The sequence below is a fragment of the Lepisosteus platostomus genome, chromosome 20, assembly GCF_059453375.1.
Source record: "Lepisosteus platostomus isolate fLepPlt1 chromosome 20, fLepPlt1.hap1, whole genome shotgun sequence".
Lineage (NCBI taxonomy): Eukaryota > Metazoa > Chordata > Actinopteri > Semionotiformes > Lepisosteidae > Lepisosteus > Lepisosteus platostomus.
In genome coordinates this window covers 15,154,082-15,176,091 of record NC_142630.1, presented here as the reverse complement: position 1 = coordinate 15,176,091, position 22,010 = coordinate 15,154,082, and the positions used below count along the sequence as shown (strand labels likewise).

The following is a 22,010-nucleotide window of genomic DNA, read 5'->3' as shown; positions in this document are numbered from 1 at the left end:
AGGGATATTTCACCTTGACAGCAAGTTTTTGGGAGGTTGGGAAGAAACTAGGGTACCTGGAGAGAACTCCCATGGATACAGGGAGGCTCTACGGACTCCACACAGAAGTGCCTCAGAACAGAACTCAGGGCCTCAAGCTGCCCTGGATGATGTTCGAATTTAGAAAAAAAGGCATTTTTGAGTGTGGTGTACCAGTATCAAATAAAAAAAGGTTGTAGTACTGCTGGAAACTTTCACTGGCTGATGGATGTCTTTGTAGATTTATATTCTTTTATTTTAAGCTCAAAATTCTCATTAGGAAGGAAATTTGATGTTTAAATTAATGTTGCAGTTCTGAATGCAAGAGAACATTGCTTAGTTAGATAAGTATGTTTATTTTTAGCTACCTGGAGTACACGTCAGACAACGAGGTTTCCTTACAGTGTGAAATTTCAAAAGCGTAGATCACTTAAGGTTTCAGAAAGATACAATTTTTTAAATTTCATTATAAGGTGCTAGGTTCTTTGGGAAAAATTTTCTTTTGAAGGAAGTGTTCCCCATTTGTTGAGGCCCCTGCTTCCATTAATACTGAGATTGGCCAAATAGACATAGTTTTAAGTAAGTGTCAAGTCTGAATATTTAGAAGCGCCGCAGTTTTTCAGTGTCTTTTGTTGTTCTATGACTGACGTCTGCCCTGTGGTTCTGTTCTAGAGCTCTCTTTTTTTTATTCCTGGTGCTTTTCATTCTGTCCAGGAGAAATGAAGGGGCACAAAACTCAAACTCAGACGAACCCCGCTTGCAAAGTGCAGATCCTTTGGCTCGTCAGCCGTGCTCAGGTCTCACTCTCTGCTGTGCCCTCACGCCCTGAATGACGGACAGACCACGGACCGAACTCCTGCTCCTGACTCGCGCCTGGGGAACGCCTGGATTAATCCGACGCCAGCCCTGTTCCCTTTAGTGCCGTGTGAGCGTGCTGTGCGGCCTCTTCGGCTCTGCATTCACAGCAAAGTGGAAGCTGCTGAGCTGTCACTAGATGGCACTTGGATATCACTGTATGTACAGCTGCGCTCCCCGCTTCCTGTAGCGCTTCTCAGCTGAGTGAACTTCAGATGTCAGAGCATTTGTTTTATTGTTAAAGGGCATAGTGTAATATATTCACCTCCGTTCCAGCCAGCCATTAAATGCCCCAGAACATGCCCTCCTCCAGCTCTACCCTGTTAACTGGACTGATTTGGTGTAATAATTAGCAGAATTTAACACTAACAGGGGTATTTAGCAACACCTGCCATTTATTTTAAAGTGTCTCTGTACGTGACAGAATCTGCATTCTGGGAAAAGGAAATGAAGCAGGTCAGAACCTAAGGCCTGCACAGCAGCAAAGGTTTTGGAGCTGCTGTTTTCAGTGGGTTTATATTAACCTCCCTTTAGTATGTGTGCTCTGAGCAGCACAAACAATTACATTTTCCAATCAGCATGCTGTAGCGGGCTTGTAAACCTCCCCACTGTTAATCTTTCACGATTCAGGCTATTGGGAAAAGTAAAAAGAAGATTAAGTTATTAAATTCCTGGTAGAATATTTTCTTTTGTTCAGTAGTAAAATTATAAAATGAGGGGCACTTAAGCGAAACTTTTTTTTCTACAGTATTTGGCATCGCGTTTTAGAGACATTATAATTTTTGATGTATTCCTGAATGCCAGCAGTCATCAAGTTAATATGACATCAGAGATGTTCAAATCGGCTTTTTACCACCCTTGTTTTAAAAGTAAAAGTGTAACAGTGTCACAGTTTGTAGGAATGGTGATGGTTTGCATTTGTTTGACGACTCCTAAAAGTCTACAAAGCTGATGAAGTCTAATTTTCAACATGCTTAATGGTGAATGAGCATACTGTATGTAAAATATTTTATTCAAATGGTTGTAAATCTCCCTTTACAATCTCTATGAACAGCCATCCAGTTATTTTGAAGAATTAGAGAGAAGTAATGTCCTACCATTTGTTTTAAATTGTATTTTAATTTTTGAATTTAAAACAAATAAATGTCATTGGGCTTTGCATATGTTAAGTTCAAAAGCAGAGACGCGTTTCAGAAGCAGTCCCTGCATGTGTGTTGCCGAATGTAGCCTGAAGTCCAAGTGTTTGGTGGAAAAAAACAATTAAAGAACGTTTGCCTCATTCTCCAGTGGATAATGCAGCAATAAAACATTTACTCTCACTTGAAATGGATACAGGAAACATACCTTTAGTCCACCTGATTTGCAGGAGCCTCCTGTCAGTGGAGGAATTTAATCAGTCTGCCCCCCTTGTATCAAACTCTGCAAGGCATTTCGTACTGCTTGACACCAGACCAGGATTATTCAAACAAGGGCACTGTTCCTGCGATCAGGTCCATACAGCTCAATGCCCTCATCACTAAGGTGGGCATGTTGTGAAGTGGGAACTGCATAGTTTAGAGCTGGCACTGATGAATATGTGAGCCTGCTAGTGTATATTTGGTTGCAACACGTTTTGCCAGGAAATTACTTCTTTTCATTACTGTAGATTATACTAAGATATTGAATGATACCTGTTCTGCAGTCTTTCGTCAAAAACATTTATTTGATTGAATTTCTTGGTATGGAAATCGAGTTTAAAGGCACACCTCTTGCACAGTAACAACTGTTCATTTTTTAGTTAAGTTAGAATGACAGATTTCTCAGCTTTATTTTTTTTCTTAAAAATCAGCATGTAGACCCACAGTTTAACAGAGCTGTTTTACAGATTTATTTATTTTTTTTCATCTTGGCTAATAATCAATTCAGTGTTTTGTTTCCGAAGCCCGGATTATATCGGGATACCATACATTGACACGTTCTCCAATGGAGCAGGAAGACAAATGAGATGGGTGCAGAACACGTTATTGAATTGTTGTTAGGAAAGATTTGAAATCCTTCACTTGGTAAACAAAATGTCAAGTTTCAACCATTATGGTGGTTGTCTGTACCCAGTTAAAGAGCATGACAGCTACAGGAGTTGAAATTTAATGCTCTGGCTGCTTATTGATCCACACTGCAGCTGGCAAGAAGGGCAGTGTGCACAGAAGACCCACAGTGGCTCTGTCCTTGACACTGCCTGTGGGACTGGCTTGGAGGACAACTCTGTTCCTCCCTTCGCTCCCTGGATGCTCTGATTGGGGGGGGGGGGGATCGTACAGCTGCACTTTGCACAACGATATCGATTTTAGAATGGGTGAGCGTCTAGCCTCTCTCTCTCCCTGCCTCCCTCGCGAAAGCTTTCTGAAACACTGACATCTCCTTGACTGCTCTTTGGGATTCGGCTTTTGCTGTAGTACAGCACATTTACTGCCGAACTGCTAATCACGGCCCGTTAATGAATGCAAATTTCCACGCAGCACAAATCTCGGTGTGCCTGTATATAAATAGGACTCGGATGAAAGGGGTTTGGAGTAATTGAATTAGAGTGCGAAGAGCAGCAAGTGTATAACTAGCGATATCAAAATGAAGGAATTTCAAATGCAAAAAAAAAAAGTAGCTGTGCAAGGTAAGTACGGGATAAAGGCACAGTAAACTGCTCAGCTTTACTGTTCTACCTGGATCATACCAGCTTAACATTTTCCTATACGTGCGGATGATAGATAGGAAAATTCCTGGTCTATTTACAGTGAAGGCGAGCATTTGCTGACAGTGCTACACCTGCAGTATACCAGCTGTGTGTGGTGGGGAGGGGAGGGCAAATCTGAAAATAGCTGGCCCCCATCAGGGTGCTTCCAAAGGCTGACAGGAACGTGGGAAGGTGTGTTTTATTCCTGGGGTGTGCAAGAGTTGGGGAGAATTTCACTTAATCTAAGTGATGGATGATTTATTTTAACACCTAGATCCCAGGAAAGTGCTGGGAAAATATTATGCGGGACTAAACTGGGCACAGCATTTGCTAGTATAGAGTGGAACCTCGTGCAAATATAGATAGATCACCTAGATATTCATATTAATAGTCCTTCCTTCCACTAACATGCTGCTAAGTGAAATGAACAATGTTCCCCTCCAGATTGAAACAACAATTAGTGGACCTTTAACTTACTCCTCTATGCCTCAGAGAGAGGCCATTGGCAGCCAACCCATTTTTCAAACGCAACTTGCGTTGTTTTAAGCATAAATTAACTCTTTGCTTGTGTGAGCCGGCGAGGCGTGCCGTGCGGAGCGTGTGGGAAAGCTGGAGGTAGCCCGTGATTTATGGCCAAGGGTAACTGAGGTTTCAGCTCCTAGCGCACAGCCAGGATGCGGCCTGGCAGAAAGGAATATGAAGCAGGTTTAAGATTAATGTTTGGTGGATCAGCGGCAGGGTTAATTTTTACCGACGTGTAATGCACGTGGGAAACTGAAAAAAAAAATAGTTTTTTAACTTCAAGAAGTTAGTGGCAGTATTTTTTTTGTCTTCCCCTTGGTTATTTTTTAATTATTGACACAGATAACGGAGGAAATTCTCCTGCCTGGAAGAAGTTGTCTGCGCTTAGACATTACTTGGTACAGTAACTGTTGTGTGACCGCGTGACTGCTCAGCTGGTGACTGGCTGCTCAGATTAAAATTAATTCACAAAAATGCAACAGGTTGGCATTTTATCTTTAAACTATCAGGCCTCCCAGAAGGACAGTTTATTACAGGAATATTTTTCTGTGACTAAACCAGGAGCACTGGTTTAGTACTACCTCTTAATTGAACAAAGTGCTTTATTTGGTAAGTAAGTGAAGTGAGGGCACAACTAGTGCTGAGAGATACTGTAGGTGTATATAATAACCTTCTCTTCAGTGAAGTGTGGGATTATAATACCAGGTTTTCCCTATTCTTTACAGCCGTTAATTACATTTAAGTGCAAAGCTCGTTTCAAAATGTGCTCATTCTATTTTGGTTCAATCTGTTTTCAAGGAATAAGAATATTCTTGTAATATTTGTTAACATTTTGCTTTAACATTGGCTACAATGTTGTAACATATTGCATTAAACATAGGGGATAAATAACGAAAGTGAGTCTTATTTCATTAATACAAGTCTAACAGCTTGTGGGGTTTGTTACTATTAAAAGAATTTCCATTATAAAAAAAAAATCATCCTGTCAATGCTATTGAAGAGAGACATGGTTCCCTGTGCTCATTTTAAAATTTAGTGCTCTCTTAAAAAAGTTAGTCAGGGTTCAAGTGTTTCAACATCTGTTATAAAGACGAATGATAGAAGTCTTCTTCCCAGACAGCGGACTGCTGTTTTCTGCTAAGCTGGAGAATGTGTCTAGATTCTGAAAGGGGGAGTCAATACTTTCTTCTGTCTTTATAAATTCATGTGTTTAGAAATTAAATGCATCAAATGTTACGATGCATTGTTTAATGCTTGATCTGCCATCTTTCAAACAAAACTCCTACTGGACGAGTCCACGATCTAAACCCTTTATCAGTGTCTGTGGGGATGAATTGTGGACGTGCACTTTCTTGAAGGTCGGAAGATGTAAAAAACAGAAACTGGAGCCATTAGATTTTGTCGAGCTGTCCATCCACAACTTCACACTGTTAAATCCTTCTGCTGATCAATTCAGGTTGTAGCAGTATACTGCAGTGGTGTGGATTGTAAGGGCTGGAAATTGGGGAGTCTTGCCCTCTGTGTCTCTAGATTTGAGCAGCGGGTGAATTCTCGTCAGGACACAGAGGTCTGACACCTGAGGAGTAGTCTGCCCAGTGACTGCAAAGCCACGTCATTCTTCAGTGCCAGAAACAGAAGCATGTGATTTTGAGGTTCATGTTCCTGTCTGACCGTGAAAGCAGCTTCAAAGAGCTAGACTTGGAGAAAACAAAGTTCAGCGCCATTTTGTTTCTCCAAATGCAGCATAGTAAAAATTCCAGGCTTTTCTACCTCATTTGTTCCTGTTGGTGTTACCACACATCTCCACTGGAGGTTATTGTAGCTGGGAAAATCCGTGTTGTACAGGTGTAAGAAGTCAGAGCAGAGGTTTAAAATAAGTTTATTACGAAGCTCCCTGGAGGAAGTCTGTCCCCTCAGAACGTTTAAGTCTGAAACGGCTTTCATCTTTTGAAGACTTTCCTTCTCTACATCACTGCATGCAGGGAACACCCTCTTGTGATACTACATAAAGAATAAAATGCCATGTTTGGGAAAAAAGGACATTCAGAATGAATGTAGTTCAGGTGGGGAGCTGCGTCAGCATGCGTAGGCTGTAAAGGAACAAGTAATAGGTTTATTCCATGGTGAAAAGAGAAGAAAGGAAACACAACGTTTCAGCCGTGGAGCCTGAGGCTCCACAGCCAAAACGTTGTGTTTTCTTTCTTCTTTTTTTCAGCATGGAATAAACCTATTATTTGTCCCATTCAGAATGAATGTATATTTGAACACCGGTACAAAATGCAAATTTCATAGAACTTCCAGCGGGCAAACATCCCACTGATGCCTGGTCTGCTTAAATTAAAGATCTTTTACAGTCACAATAGGTGACCTGCTTTTTAATTGTGAATGGAAAAAGGAAACATTTTAACTGAACCCTGCAATGCCAAAGCAAGAAACTGTACAGACACTGCGCATGCAGTGCTCAAATAAATACAGTAGTGTAACCTCTCAGTAGTGTTTTTCTTGCATGTTCAGAAAATTTCTCTCATAGTAGGGCAGTATCTAAAAATCTCAATGTGGGCTCTCTTATTTTCTTTGAGTACAGTCTTTCAGTAAATTAATAGCTCTGGCATCCACTGCTAATCTATTTATTAACGCCGTTAAGGAGCCAGGCTGCTGTGGTTCAGTGCTGTCTGGAATTTGAGGGGTGTTTGAAGAAGCTATGGAGGTGTGTGATCACATGTATGTGCTGTGTCATCTCACGGAGCCTGGGCCTGCCCTCTGCTTGATGGGCCTCCAGTATGTTGAGCGAGAGAAACCGAAGGACTGTTTAGGCCCGGGGCTGTGCTAAGTGGTGCTGTTTGTTCAGGTGCAAGGGGGCATCGATTTTTTTTTCTTTCCCAATCTGGAAAAAAAAAACAAGGTGGGCATTCCCTTCTCTACCACACAGCACATTCCTGCAGCTGGGTGACACCCAGAGTCCAGTTTTTGCAACTAAGAGCCAAATGGAGTGGGGCGGAAATGGTTTTGATGCGCCTGCTGGTAGAGCCGTGAGTGTCTGATGTTTTACAGGCGGCTTGTCAAAATCTTTGACTCCCTGTCAGTGTTGCGCAAGGAGGCCATTTCTGAGATTAGTGTCACACAAATGTTACCAGTTTACTCTATAAACGGGGAGCTCTATTATGTACACGCCAGAGCATTCTAAATCTCTTCTTCAGTGCGTGCCCTCGGGGGCTTTCTCAGGGCTGCTGTGCTTACAGTAAAGGCCTATTCTACCTCTGCTGGTCTCCTGCTTTTTCAGCTCCCAGGGCTGAGCTCCTGGAATCTGCTTGGGCAGTCTGGGAGCTTGAGTCTCTAAGAAACTCAGGAGTGATTCATACAGCACTGTCCGCTGTACCTCCTGCACTAGTGTGGCATGATGCAATGACACTGACAGAGGTCTTCATTGAAGGTAAATGGGTATGAAAGAAAACAGTAAAGGACGACACAGTAAACCACCAAGTATTTTTTGTTCAAAAGCAAAGCACGGAAGAAAAAAGACCCAAAAAATAGTTCAGGCTAACTCTCAATTGCTCCACCTCAAAAGGTGTTTGCCTGTGTTCCCCTGCACCCGGAACAGGAAATTGAGATTGCAAGATGCTCTAAAGTAGGTGGTGAGTGGTGTGAACCTGTTCTCAGTCAGGAAACTGCACACTAGAGCCTTTACGTGAAAGTGTTTTGTGTATCTCCAGTGGCTTCAGGCTGGAGGTGCGCAGGAGAGTTGAAACTGCTGTGAGTGTGAGCATCTTGAATGCAGTCTGTTGTCGGGTGTGGTGCAATGCTATCCCACAGTGACACACACCTTCCAGTCCAGCTCATTCCTGTGGCTGGTGGTGTGCTGGTCTGCTGTGCTCAGGGAGAAAGCCAAAGAGGCCCTGGGCTGCTGCAGGACAGATCTTCAAACTGTATCTGGCCAGAACATTGGCCACATAACCAGTAGTTTTAGAAGATATGGAAATAAATAAAAAATTCTGTTGATTTGTTATACTGGTGGGTTCATTTTCATGTCTTACAGTCATTTAAAAGTTCAAACTTCCTTTCATTTTTAAGTGTAGCAAAATAGATCACGCCTTAACCATTTTTGCATTCACCGGCAATGAATATGGGGCAGGTTATTCTTATTATTCTTACTTTCCTCTTTTTTTTTGTACCCGGCACGTTATTTCTGCATAGTATACATATGTATATATCGCCTCCTTGCTCTCAGAGGCGCGCCGTTTCTGACATTCCCTCACAGCCCATCTGGTGTGGCTGGTTTGTCTTTTTTTTGTGGAATTTGCGAGAAGCTTGATGTATTTGACATGTGCGTGACAGCTTCGTTGTGTGTGAGCGGAGCAGTGTGCTGGCCGGCCCAGCTGTGTGTGTATTTGTCTGAGCATCGGACTGAGTAGCCGCGGTTAGCCAGAGCTGACAATCAGCCTCCCCTCTCCAGCCCTGAGCGCAGTTTAATGTGCTGTGCTTTGGCCCTGGACTGGCATTTGACACCAGCAATGAATATGTGTCAGGTTGTCTGTTTTGTTTCCTCTCCTCACCCTCCGAGCAGCAGTGGCCATGAATATTGTATATTTCACCTTAGCATCTCCGGACACTGGTTCCGTTTTTTGTTGTGTCAATCTGCACACGTTTCGCTGTCTGAAAATGAGTGAGAAGGAAATTAATTAGCAGGCGGGCAGTGTGCCTTTTGATTTCAGCATCCTTGATGACCAGGGAAGAGAACAAGCAAGCCCCCAAATCCTTCAAAACGTTTGCTGAAGATTTCAGGGAAAAAAAGTCTGTGATCCTTTAAACCCTCTGCTCTTAATGCTATACGCAGATTTGCAGACAGTATTGTCTTTTTTTAATGAACCCTTTACATTTTTGAGTCAGGACATAATCCTTGATGTTTGCAGTTGAATGGTATTTGCCAGCACATTTTATTTCCTTTTAAACCTCGGCCATATTTTTGGCAGAGTCCTCTCGCATTCCAAAAATGTCCCACATGAGATCTTTGGCATTATCATGCCGGTGGAAATGTGAACTCCGTGTTGTAAATGTCTGTTCTTATATATGAGACATGCTTTCTTTACACATTAGTGCTATTTACTCTGGTATAAAAAAAAAGTTATCCTTGATCTTCTCTGTAAAAAAAATAGGGCTTTTGCCTCAAACTACACTGTGCTCTGCAAGGACTCCTCCTCTTGTGCACCTGTGTGAAATGAGTAGAAGGTGGATACGGGGAAGGGCTACACATCTTCAAATTTATTTGGGTTTCGGGGCTTTTTTTCACTTTTTATTAGATTCACAGGTCCGAATGGAATGTATCCCAATAAAACCACTTTGAACTATAGGCCAGGTTTGGGTTTTATGAGAAGGACAAAGTACAACATGGGGCAAATTTTTATAAGGTTGCAAGGAACCCCACTTCCATTGAAATAAATGGAAACCTGGAGAACAGAAAGGAGCCACTGAGTAGCAGTCAAAAAAATAGATAATAGATTCCACTGTGTATAACATCTGCTGAGGTTATGGTACTGTGTACAAAGGCTTTCTGAACAGAAGTTGGCTGACTATGGACACTGTAGAATTTTTTATAATTTCTTCACATACAGTGAAAATAAGTAACAATGGAGAAGAGCATATGGCTAAGAGATGACCAGTATAATTCCAAAAAATTATTATGCTCAGCACAGGTATTGACAAATGTCTTCTTCAATGAGAAATGTTACGTTGGAAGAAGCCAGGGGTATCGGCTTCAATAGCATGACTGGACAGCCTGTTGCCCACTCCCACACCCCTTGGGGTAAAGAAAAGTGTATTAAATGCACTTCCACCCAGTTTCCACTTGTGTCCCCCTGGTTCACGTTTCATTGTTCTCTAGGCACACGTGAACGAAACTGTCCTTCGACAGGGGGAAAAAAAAATGTTTTTGAAAGTAGTACATTGCTTTTTTGTAATGGGAGTCGACTTATCCGAGTTGTTCTTGTTTATCCAGAAACAGAGGCTTGTAAAAGAGCTGGAAGGGAGGCGGCTTCCCTTCTTGGCGCCCGGTGATGCAGGTTTCCAGCAGCTGGTAAGTGGCACTTCGGCACAGCTCTGTAGGGCGGAACTGAGTTGCTTTATCTGGGGATCTGGCTAAGACCCACCTTGAGAATCTGCAGTTATTTTACACATCCCTGTGTGGTTATGCATAGTTTATTCATAGTTATTCTCCAAAACAAAACCTGTTTCTGTTTATGTACACGTATATATTAAAGGGAAACTCCAGTTCCGATTTCTCAGACTGGTTATTAACTCTTGCTAACAAATTCATTGACAATACAGAAAAAATTAAGCACAGAATCATGAAGTTTGTGAAAGTACTGTAAGTCACCATGTTGAATCAAGTCACATTCAAGTTCACAAGAATTGCCATGTGATGCGGCCCTTCCTGCTCACTAGTTACCTTAATGACTAATGTAATGTGATGTATGAGTGAATAAGTACAGATTATACAGCAATTTCAGCCCATAAATGTTCCAACGTGATCTGCATGCAGAGTTAACAAGTAAGTAGTATTTGGACTATGAGAGATGTATGGTATTCACAAGCCTGTTAGTTTACAGTCTAATAAGGCTATTTTATGTCACCAGAACTTTTGTTTCCTCATTCTGAATCCTAGGATATGGTGCTGCGCATACCTGGAAATGTCTAGTTTGTGATATAAATTGGAAGTTTAACAACTTACTGTGTACATTTTACTGTTATTGCGGTTTGAAATGCAGTCATCAGTGCTACTTCTTTCTAACCCCGAAATATGAAAATAGTGTTCCAGTTCCCCTTTAATATATCAAATGTAAGCCAGTCATGGGTATTTTATTAAAATATAAATGAATTCTACTTCTCTGTCGCCAAAAATAAGATAGTAGAGCAACAGGAGGAGTTTGTGCACTGTGTGGGAGATTTTCTCTTGTTGTTTTGCCATAATGAATATCTCAGGTGTGTGGAGGTTTATTTGAAGGTAAGGTATTAAAGTAGCAGCAGCGGCAGTGCTGGTGAAGCAGGGCTTTGCTGTTGGGTTGGCTGGGCTGTGGCGGTGACTTAATAATAATAATAATAATTGCTTACACTTATATAGCGCTTTTCTGGATACTCCACTCAAAGCGCTTTACAGGTAATGGGGATCCCCCCCACCACCACCACTGTGCAGCCCCACCTGGATGATGCGACGGCAGCCATAGTGCGCCAGAACGCTCCCCACACATCAGCTATCAGTGGGGAGGAGAGCAGAGTAATGTAGCCAATTCATAGAGGGGGATTGTTAGGAGGCCATGATTGGTAAGGGCCAAGGGGAAATTTGGCCAGGACGCCGGGGTTACACCCCTACTCTTTTCGAGAAACGCCCTGGGATTTTTAATGACCACAGAGAGTCAGGACCTCGGTTTTACGTCTCATCAGAAAGACGGCGCCTGTTTACAGTATAGTGTCCCCGTCACTATACTGGGGCATTAGGACCCACATGGACCGCAGGGTGAGGTCCCCTGCTGGCCCCACTAACACCTCTTCCAGCAGCAACCTTAGTTTTTCCCAGGAGTCTCCCATCCAAGGTACTGACCAGGCTCACACCTGCTGAGCTTCAGTGGGCTGCCAGTTGTGAGTTGCAGGGTGATACAGCTGCTGGCTAACTTGTCTCTGGGTTTCCTGCAGTGGGAGACGCGCTTCTCCAGCCTGGCGCGGAGGCGGGCGGTCGCGGTGCCCCCCCAGCTCCACCGCCAGGTCCAGGCCTCCCTCCGCGCCCTGCTGCGCCGCGGCTGCCTGCTCCGCGACCTGGTGCGCGTCAGGGACCGGGACGTCTTCACGGCCGTGTCCCGGGTGCTGCTGGGCCGCCGGGGGCACACCTACCGCTACCTCCACACGCGGCTCTTCGCCGTCCCCTGGCACGAGGAGGACGCGGAGGCCACGGGCTGCTGCGACGAGGAGCTGGGCGCGGCCTGCCGGGCTCTGGGCGAGCTCAACCGCTACTTCCGCGCCGACGCGGCGCGGACGTGCGGGACGCGGGGCGTGGCGCCGGGAGACGGGGAGGCCGGCCAGGGGCGGGACGTCCAGGGGGCGCCCCCATCCAGCGGCACCGAGTTCAACGTCGCGCTTGTGAACTACATGGACCCTGCGGCAGCGAGCTACCTGAAGGAAGAGCCGTACTTCGGCATGGGCAGGATGGCGGTGAGCTGGCACCACGACGAGAACCTGGTGCCCGGCTCCACGGTGGCCGTGTACAATTACAGCTGCGAAGGCACAGGTGGGGGAAGAATGCAGCCGCCCCGTTCACCCTTAGCAGACGGCTGGAGGGCAGCAGGGGCTTGACTGCAGCCGGCGGGCCCTGTGCACTGTCATTGATTCAGGGTGCACTTCCCGTTTCCTGCGTGTTGCCCTTCTTATCTCTCCCGTTGACTCTTTTTGGCAAGTGGTTAAATGATGTCGTTTTGCCTGCAAATGGATTTGTATGTTTGATCCTCCTCCTGTCTTCCATTGGCTCTCTAGTTCCTGATGCTTTCTTGAAGGTCTGTGTAATTTACTCTCGGATTGGTTGCCAACTCATCACCAGCCCCCCCCCCCCCCCACTACACAGGAAAACCTGGAACAGAACCTGCCAAAGCCATTGCTCTGGGGTTCCCCAGGTGCACATTCCCTCTCTTATCAAATGGGCTTTTTTATAGTTGTTGGCATTATTATCTCTATTGCAGTGATTTGTCATGTATGGGTTTGCGGTTGCTTCCTGCTGGCTTTATTGTTCTGCTTTCCCCTCTCAGGGCTCTTGTGCAGTTGCCTTTGGACAAAGACTGGCCTCTGTGGTCCCTGAGCTAAGTGGTAGTTTCTGTAGAATAGGCAGCGGATTAAAGACTGATTTGTAGACGTAATTATTTGCATAACAAATCAGCTGTACCATTCTCCTCCACCTAAAGCAACGCTCAGTTCTTCATATTGCAAGAAAATGCCTGTGCTATAGATATAAACTAGTACACCATGCTTGAGATGGTACTAATGAAGCATGGTGCAGCTTTCAACAGTGTAGCTGCTGTAATGCTCCCTATGCATGTTGCATTGATCTAATCTTTTTAAGTGCTGCCTTAAAATGTGTGCTTCCACTATAGTCTGTACAATACAGGTATAGTCTGGTAGAACTACAGGCAGAAATCTGCTCACAGTTCAGCTAGTATAATTTCTAATCTGTTCTGTAGTTATGATGTTCCTGTGTGCATTTAAACAAACACAAGCATGGTCAAACTCCAATGAGGCCTGCCCATGGTTGGGTTGTTTGCTAATGAAATGTCATGTTGGCTTTGTTTATATCTTTAAGCAGAAACTACTGAAATAAATAACTGAACTGTTGGCGCACGGAAAGAGTTGCTGTTTTCGTACGAGCCTTTTCTCAGCCATCCTTCTGGAAGTGTATCATTTAAAGCAATAATCAAGCCACTAATAACTCATTCATGAGCCACCCCCAGCACATTCCTGGCGTGTTTGGGTCACTAAACAGAGCCAGGAAACTCTCAATTTATTTTTCTCACTCTTCTCTCTGCCTTTTCTTTTAACGCTCTGGGTTATTATCTTTCTCTCTTTCAGCTGTGATTTTTACATTTCTGAACTGGAACCACTGACTGCCCAAATTGAGGGGAAGGCCGCTTGGATGCGACTGGGACTTTCCTATTGCAACAGACGCCCTCTTTGAATTTTCCTCCCCCCATTAAACCAAAATGGCTGGGAAGCAGTGTCATTTGCAGCTTTCAGAAAGCGTTCATGGGAAATTAAGTTACAATTTATCCTAGCAGAGTAAAGAAGCAACGAAGAAGGGCAAAAAGCTGTAGAAAGACTTTAGTATTGATTTTCCGAAGGGTGTAGAGTAGATCTTGTTTTCTCATTTGTGTAGCTAGTGTGTGATGGAGCAGCCGGCAGCTGCAGCACAGCACCTAATTCCGACAAGGCAGACCTTTCATTCCTCTGCTTTTTCCCATTCTCCAGCCAGAGTCCCGGCACCAGACCAACTGCAGTCGATTCCGATGCTTGCAGGACCTCTTTCTGTAATCTTTCAGTTTAAAAAAAAAAACATTTAGAGAAGGTATGAGCATTTTACAGTTGTAGATGTTTTTTTTTAAGGAACAGCAATTCAAAGGTCTTACATTGTTTGCAGTGTGCTTCAGCAAAATTCGAAATCTTAACCTTACTATTGTCTCAAACCATTCCCGTGCCGCAGTAGGAAGTTATACTTGCAAGGAATTTATGCGTGATGAAATTGTAAAGGAATGAGCGTGCTGCTCAGCTCATGCCTGGGACTGTATTACGATCTTGTGACCTGCTCACTTCCCAGAGTTGCACAATGCAGAGAATTCCACTATTCTAAAAGGCCCTCCCTCTACCTTGGTACAGTACACTTCTGAACCTCTGGAATCCTTACATCACTCTAACAGGTTTTTGCAATAGTCTGAGGCCACCTACACAGACATGTTGATTTATACATGAAAAGGTTGTGGACTTCATGGAGAAATCGTGTGTTTTAAAGCAGCAATATACTGTACTAATGCATGACTCAGAGTTGGCTGTTCGTCTGTGTTGGCAGATGCTGGCTCTGGGGACGGAGAGCTGGATGGGGCTGCTTGGCGTGTTGGGCTAAAGGTGGCCTGGGACATCGACACACCCGGGCTCGTGCTGCCCCTGCAGTCCGGTGACTGCTACTACATGCTGGGTAGGGCCGGCCCGTCCACTGCTTTTCTCAAATTGCACTGCACACCACTAGGAAACCAGAAATCCAGAGAGTGACATTTATTCACATTCATGCTCAGAAAGATTTGTAGATTTGCACAGGTACAGTATTTATATACAGTATTCCATCAGTTGAGTCGTTTGAGAACAAATCCTCATTTGCATGTGCATTTAGAGGAGCGGTGTGAGTGAATGACCTTGCTCAAGGGAGCATGCCACCCAAAATCGGAACCCAGGGTTCTCCAGTCCACAGTCCAGGCCTCCAACCACTGATCCATGCTGCTGTCATTTCAGATACGTGTTATGTGTTATAATTACAAAACAGAACTCATAGACAAATGAGTTCTACTATTACAATGGGAACATAGAGATAATACAGCTCTGGCAAAACACCAAGCTCGGAAGAAGAGCTCATAAACGCATCCGTATCAGAGGCTACACACGAGAGTCTGGTGGAGATGGTCACACAGAAGGCTGACATTTACGGGAGCAGATTTTCTGAACTGTTTGTCTCCGGTTTAGTTTTTGACGGAGCTCAGTATGTGTGTGTTTGTAGATTTTTACAACAAACATGCTAAACGTTAATAAAACTGACAAAAAGTCTCTTCGTCCTGTTGGCTATTGCAGATTCAGATGATTAATGCCTTAAGGAAGTGCACACTCAGGTGTCGGGGCAGAGTAAATGTAGACCAGTGACTTTCAGGCAGCTGTGTAATGCTGCGAAAGGGAAGGAGCCAGGTCCCTAAGGTGGGAGTTTGCTGAGCCCCATGAGATAGTCTGGATTAGAAAGGTTAAGAAAACCAAATGTTATTTTCCTAAGTGCTGTGACCTAGTCTAGATCATGTCTAGATGGAAATGTGAGGCCAGTAAGTGCAGCACTGCTTGGTCACAGAATGTAAATCACAGCTCTGTGCTGATGTGTCCTGCAGATGCTTCTGCCCCAGAAGACTCTCATTTCATGCACAGTGCCTCCTCCTTCAGACATATGTAGAGCTTCAGATTAGACTCTCTTAACTTTTTATCATCTGTTTTTACAACACACTCTTACTAAACATCAGATTTCTCTTTTTTTTTAATTATCTTCACCTCAGTATTGGTTGATCTTGTGCTTGCAACCCCTCTTTAACTGAGAACCCAGACAGTGGTTCTCACTCTGCGCATGCTGAATAGTGAAAACTGTGGGTGGAAATAACCACTTTGGCTTCAGTCCTCACAGGAGTGATGACACTACCAGAGCTAGAGTACAGGGTTCCCTTGTGGCACAGGTGTGCAGTTACTACAGTGCTAGAGATGCTTGCTGGACAATAATGCTGTAGAGCTGTTAGTCTAGAACACATGAGCTGTAAAACCAGCTTTCCATTTTGCACCAAGCCCTTTTCCAAAAGTTTTTTCTCTGAAACACACTCCAAACTGTAAACCTTTCATTGAGGAATCGCAGTACATCTGCAAGGAGACCTGGACTGTGGAGCTGTCCTTTTCCACCCAGCAATGCCTGTCCAAAAGAACTGCTCAATGTGTGCTGCTGAAGACAGAAGATGGGGTACTTGAGATTCCAAATGTATAAATGGGGTTTTGCCGTTATTTCTGGGCACAGTATCTCTGTGTTTATGGCAGTAGATGCATACTTTCTGAAACAAAGTTTTAAGCACTTGAAGAGACCAGAGGGTCAGTGTGTGGATGGGCCAGGATGTTCCAGGGAAGTTCGTTTAGTGTGGAGAGATGTTTCCACCCCCAAGCCCTGCATTTCCTTTCCTGCTCAATTCCTCAGTGCCGTGACCTTTGTGTGGCTGATGCTGAAGCACTAGCCTAAGAACTGAGTAGCCATATTAGCACCAGAAGGAATTTTAGCGGAGATTGGAATATGAAGCTGATCCCAGGTCTTTCAATAATAAAATTATCCCGACTCAATGCCCATGGGACTTCACGCCCATTGGAATCAATAACTTTAAAATCTTCGTCTTCCTTTGTGAGCCAGAAAGAAGGAAGACTGGCTTAATGTTCAAATAATAAATAAAAGAGAAGCAAATAGTGTTTTATATTTTTTATTGTTATTTTGTTACATACCAAAAATCATAATATGACTCAACAAAGACCGTGTGAAATATATATTATTGGAAAATAAAGTATTTTTAATCTCGGATTGATTTGATCACAAGATTCAATTCTGAATTTAGAGTCAAAAAAGATTGAACTTATTAATCACTTAAGTTCTTTTTTCAGTTTTTTTTTTGATTAAGCAACAGGAAACGCTGGTAAAACAAAGCATTTCCATCCTACATTCCTAGGTTCTTAAATAATAAGGAGGCCTGTTCTTTGAGCCTTATTCAAACTGCGGCTCTAGGTGAAAATACATTTCTATTTTTACGGCTCCTACTTGCCTCCAAACCAATGACAGTACACCCTTGCAATAAATGTTGAACTGATTAATGAGAGAACATAGCAAAGTGTACAAACAAGAAGAGCCCTATTCTTATTTAAATAGGTGCCGGCAGTTGTTTAAAGCTTTTATGAAGGAGATCCCCGTGTCTCTGTAGATTAAATTGCATTTTTAATATCTTTCCCCTTGTTGGATTAAAGTGGAGGATGTGTTCTAATCTGTCTGTAGATGATCTCAACACGACCCACCAGCACTGCGTCTTGGCCGGTGCCTCGGCTCGGTTCAGTTCCACGCACAGAGTGGCAGAGGTAAGCCCTGGGACTGCGTCTCCGAGCTCGTTAACGCGGGGGGCAGGAGGGGCAACTTGGGCAGGGATAAGCCCTCTGAGCCCCCTTAATTCGAGGCACGATTACATCTTCTTAGCTCTCCCCTTTATTAAACCTGCGTCGGAGCAGGAGCTGTGTGAAATCGGCCCTGCTCGGCCTCCTCCCCACGATAGGTTGGCAGGGTGCAGACGTATCATTGTTAGCACCCCCGGGCCCCACTGATCTGTTATGCTGACCGTGTGGGGTTTAGCTTGCACACGTGCGCCTGAGTTTGTGTGAAGGGCTCTGCTTTCTGCGACGGCCCCACCTCCCCACAGCGCACACCTGTCTGCAGGACTGGGAATGGGCTGTTTTTTTTTTCCGCCTTTGACCTGGGTTCATGGCCGGCTACTGCCTGCTCATCTTGGGTTCCCCCAGAAGGGGCGTGTTCAGGCTCGTGGTGCTCGTCGGTCCCGGTGGGTCATCTTCGCTGCACTGCTACAGAAATGGGGCACATCTTCACAGCCCTACAGAACTGACTTTTCTTTAAGGGCTTCTAAATGATTAATGTTGTGAATTTTGTTTTTGTTTGATTTTTTTTTTAATGTGGAGCGGAGGGGCACAAAAGTAGCATTGATTGAACTAAATAAATCAGAACTTTCTCTTTCTTTTCAATCGAGTCTTTCAAAATTAAACTTCACAGGTGCACCAGGAGTTTTGAAAGTCAACATCTCTTACATGGATTATTTTGAAGTTTTGGCTTTTGGGTCAGAGCTCGTGTCTGTCAGAGATCTCCAGTTTTATAATTCACTCTCTGCTCAGTCTCTCAGAGACTGAGCCTCCGTCTGTTGGCCTTGTTTGTCGGCTTCTTTGTGATGGAAAAATTTATTAAGCAGTACACATGTTCAGATCTTCTAATCCTCTTGTCCCCCAGCAGAAATCACATGAATTGCAACATTGTTTTCATCGTCATTGATATAAAATAACATCAGATTGTTCTCTCATGTGGGCTAAATATTTTATTTTAGGCTGAGATGAGAGTGATGTATTATTTGTCCTGTGAAACACACTGAAGACCAGCTGTCCCACAGGGTTCACCTTCTGTACTGGCCACTTGTTCACTGACAGCAAAACTCTCATTCCTTTTTAAGGACTCGTTTCCTGATCTCAGCCTGCTAACAGAGTGCAGATAAAACATGAATATCCCAGGGATCATTTAAACCAAGAAGGGCTGAAAACCTTTTGTCTTAAGGGATGACAGAAGAGTGATTTAGTGTTTCTAAGTTTGTTATATCTGAATACTAGATCTTCTGTATATAGTGGTTGGTAACCTGGTTGCGTATTTGAATCATTCATTATAAAGTCTTCCGTGTGTTCTGGGTTGTTTCAGTTAGGCAGGTGAAAATAAGTCAGTCCCTCATAATTGTCTGTCTTGCTCTTGTTTGACATCCATACATGTAGAATATTTTCCTGTATAAAGTGGCCTGATTCAGCCTTTTATTTTCACAGTGTTCAACAGGCACACTGGACTACATCCAGAGACGCTGTCAGGAGGCTCTGAAGTTCCTGCGCTCAGACCTGGACTCTGGCACCCACACTCTGCGTTCTTTAGAGCCTTCTGTTCTGCAGCATTGTGAAGAAATCCACAACGAGGTATGATTGGTGATGCAGTTGTAGCCGAGTCTTGACTGGTGGGCCTTACACCCTTAACAATCATGTTGTTGTTGAACTGAAGGATTCATTCACCGGTTACAATTTGTTTTGCACTTGTTAGAACTTTTGCATTATTAAACTTGCAATTGCACAATCACTGTAGCCAGGTATGGAAAACTTTATCCTGGACTAAAGCACCTTGACAATCACAAATTCCAAATGCAGTGTGTTTGGCAGCTTCCCAAGAGGCAGATACACAGCACCTTTGGCAGCCAGAAAGCCTGTAGACTTAATGCTACATTTAATTTTTAAACGGGTTGGAGCTTCCAATAATTGCTGAGTTTTTGTCTGTCTTAAAAAATCATTTTGGTTAATTTGCTCATTCAGGATCAGTCCTCAAGTTCCACAAAAGCCATGTACTTCAGGGATGAAGCAACTAGGAGGATATATCCCTTTTGCTTGAATGGGAGAGCATCCCTGTGTTTCAGGGTGCACAAAGGGTTAAACAAGGGGTGGTGTGGTCCATTCTGGGTTGTCCCAGGGTGCTGCTGAGTATGTCACCGAGACTCACAGGACAGCTGATTTTTTTTTCTCCCTTTTTTTGTGTTAAACTCTGAAATGTCACCACACTGTAACTGGGCATTGTGGGAATGACAGATGAGCTTCATAAGAGGTTGTTTAAAGGTTGTACCCGATATTTATAATTCAAAGCCAGAGGAATAGATATCTCAAGAAACAGCTCCATCACTGACATAGTGCAACCTTTCCTTGTAATAGAGCGCAATATAAGGTTGACACATTGCATAGGATTACCGCAGAAACCATTGTTGAGTGTTGTTGCCATTTATTTTGGAAAGCAGGACGCTATTTATAAAACCCAGAAAAATGCAGCTAGAAGGTCAGCAGCTATACCTGGTGTTAAAATGATCGATTGAGCTATTTATTTCAAGTTGCCCGTGAGGGCAATGCCTGTACTTAAATGATTTATTGTTATTTTTGGTGTGTGTTTTTTTTATATTGTCATTGTTTCTGGCTATCCATTGATCTGTGTTTTTTGGAACCTGCTACATATCGCTGACAGAACAAACAGAAATTGTCTTTCCAGATAATTTGTGGTGCCCCCTTAGCTTGTTTGAGGTTGATCTGGCATGGAATGGCATTTATTCTAGTGTGTAAGATTCATGCAGTAATCTTACAACTGGGCCTTTTTATACTATGAGTACTGAATTTTTTTACATTGGCCTTGAATGCTATAAAGGCCATGTACAGTAGTTCAGTTCGAATTTCAGTCTTTCAGCTGTGCAAAGTGTGCAATAGTGCTTACATACTGTATGTTTCCCAGGGCCTTTCCAAACTCTCACACTATGATTTGTCTCACACATTACCACTTCATGCTTTACTGTGATTTTGCTGTACATTTTTGTGCATATCATGCCAGAAAACAAAATAAAGGAAGTGCTCCCTTAGATTCATATGATTTTAACGATGCACCTCTTCTGCCCCACTCTTTCCAGTCTTTCTCTTTCCAGATATGTCACTGTCTTCAACATTGAGGCTGGAGTTAGCAAACGAGAGTTCAGCTTTTTTGTTCGGAGGCGCAAATGCACAGTTAAAATGTCTGGTCTCATTTAAAGGTACACTGTCATTTCAGCAGTTTGTGTATAACAGCCATCCTTCAAAACCTATCAATGCAGTATAAATATTTGAGAGGTGGGAGAAATTAGATCCCCAATGTCTAGTCCATACTTTCTTTAAAACTGTACCCATTCCACTAGAGTCATTTTCTATTGACCTGATCCATAAGTCGTGCTGTGTGGGCTCTCTGGAGTGTGAGGGAGCATTTCGTAATGACCCAGCAATGCTGTATATGCAATTACCACACCTCACAGGCCTAAGTCATGCCTGGCCTTGATGCACAACTACACAGAGACGGCTTCAGAAATGAATTAAGATATCTGGCCCCACTAGCAGATGATTGTTTGGTCTGTAGCAATTTGCACTAAAAATATATGATCCTGTAGCTCTGATTGATGGCTGCACTGCTGAGCCAGCTGGGGTGTTCGCAGCCTTGCCAGTCCCTTGTAGCTTTTGGGCACAGTGCAGGGAGAGGAAAAAAAAACGGAGGAAAAAGAAATAGAAAAGCAGGCTTGTATTGATTGGGTTCTCATCAGTTCCCACCTCAGGGCTCCGTGGAAATTGATTGAACCTGGTCAGGGAATAGTGTGAGGTGGAAAAACCTTGGCTCATTAAATTGAAAGAGGTTAGTTCAGTTTGACTCTGGGGTCACAGTGGTGAATGCACAGTCAACGCTGGGCTAATGTGCATTTAGCACGTCGCATGGTGAGATGACAGGCTCAGCAGGAGAGGCAGCCTGACACTTTAAAAAAAAAAAGAAGACTATACTATATAGTTTCTCTACCTGGGCAGGTGGCATTTAGTGACCAATCCTTTTCAATAATTCACAATGAGGCTGCTTTACCAAATGCCAGACAGTGTGTTGCATGCACTGCGGTAGCTATTGGTGTACTCTGCGGGATGCATCGCCATTGGTTTACAGCTAATCCAAAGGCTGTAATCATTCTTTAAAGGACAAATAAACAATCAGAGGGAAGAGAGACGTGCACAGACTTTGTACCCTCGTCTTGCGTGCGGGACACTGCAGAGGCCAGGGGAGTACTGTAGGTTTGAACTTCAACAAAAGCCTGACATTTCTTTCAAGGGTGTCTTGTATAGAGCATATCAGGGTTGCCTAATCTCAGCTCAGATGATAAAACCCTGCGATCTGTTCTCACATCTCCTTCCATCAGCACAGGCTGGTATGATCAGCCCCTGTCTATGTACTGGTAAC

At 43.7% G+C, this 22,010-nt stretch overlaps 1 protein-coding gene across 4 annotated transcripts in view; it reads left to right on the top strand.

Moving 5' to 3' along the window:
* Nucleotides 1-22,010, top strand: part of fto (FTO alpha-ketoglutarate dependent dioxygenase) — a 187,832-nt gene that overhangs the window by 14,440 nt on the left and 151,382 nt on the right. For 3 of the 4 annotated variants that reach the window (XM_088613960.1, XM_088613959.1, XM_088613961.1), the window contains exons 2-7: nucleotides 10,089-10,166; nucleotides 11,780-12,368; nucleotides 14,685-14,810; nucleotides 16,257-16,367; nucleotides 17,433-17,512; nucleotides 19,019-19,162. In XM_088613960.1, the coding sequence (XP_088470086.1) occupies nucleotides 10,089-10,166; nucleotides 11,780-12,368; nucleotides 14,685-14,810; nucleotides 16,257-16,367; nucleotides 17,433-17,512; nucleotides 19,019-19,162 (1,128 nt within the window). The remainder of the gene's footprint in view (nucleotides 1-10,088; nucleotides 10,167-11,779; nucleotides 12,369-14,684; nucleotides 14,811-16,256; nucleotides 16,368-17,432; nucleotides 17,513-19,018; nucleotides 19,163-22,010) is intronic. The other variant, XM_088613962.1, reaches the window with a different exon arrangement.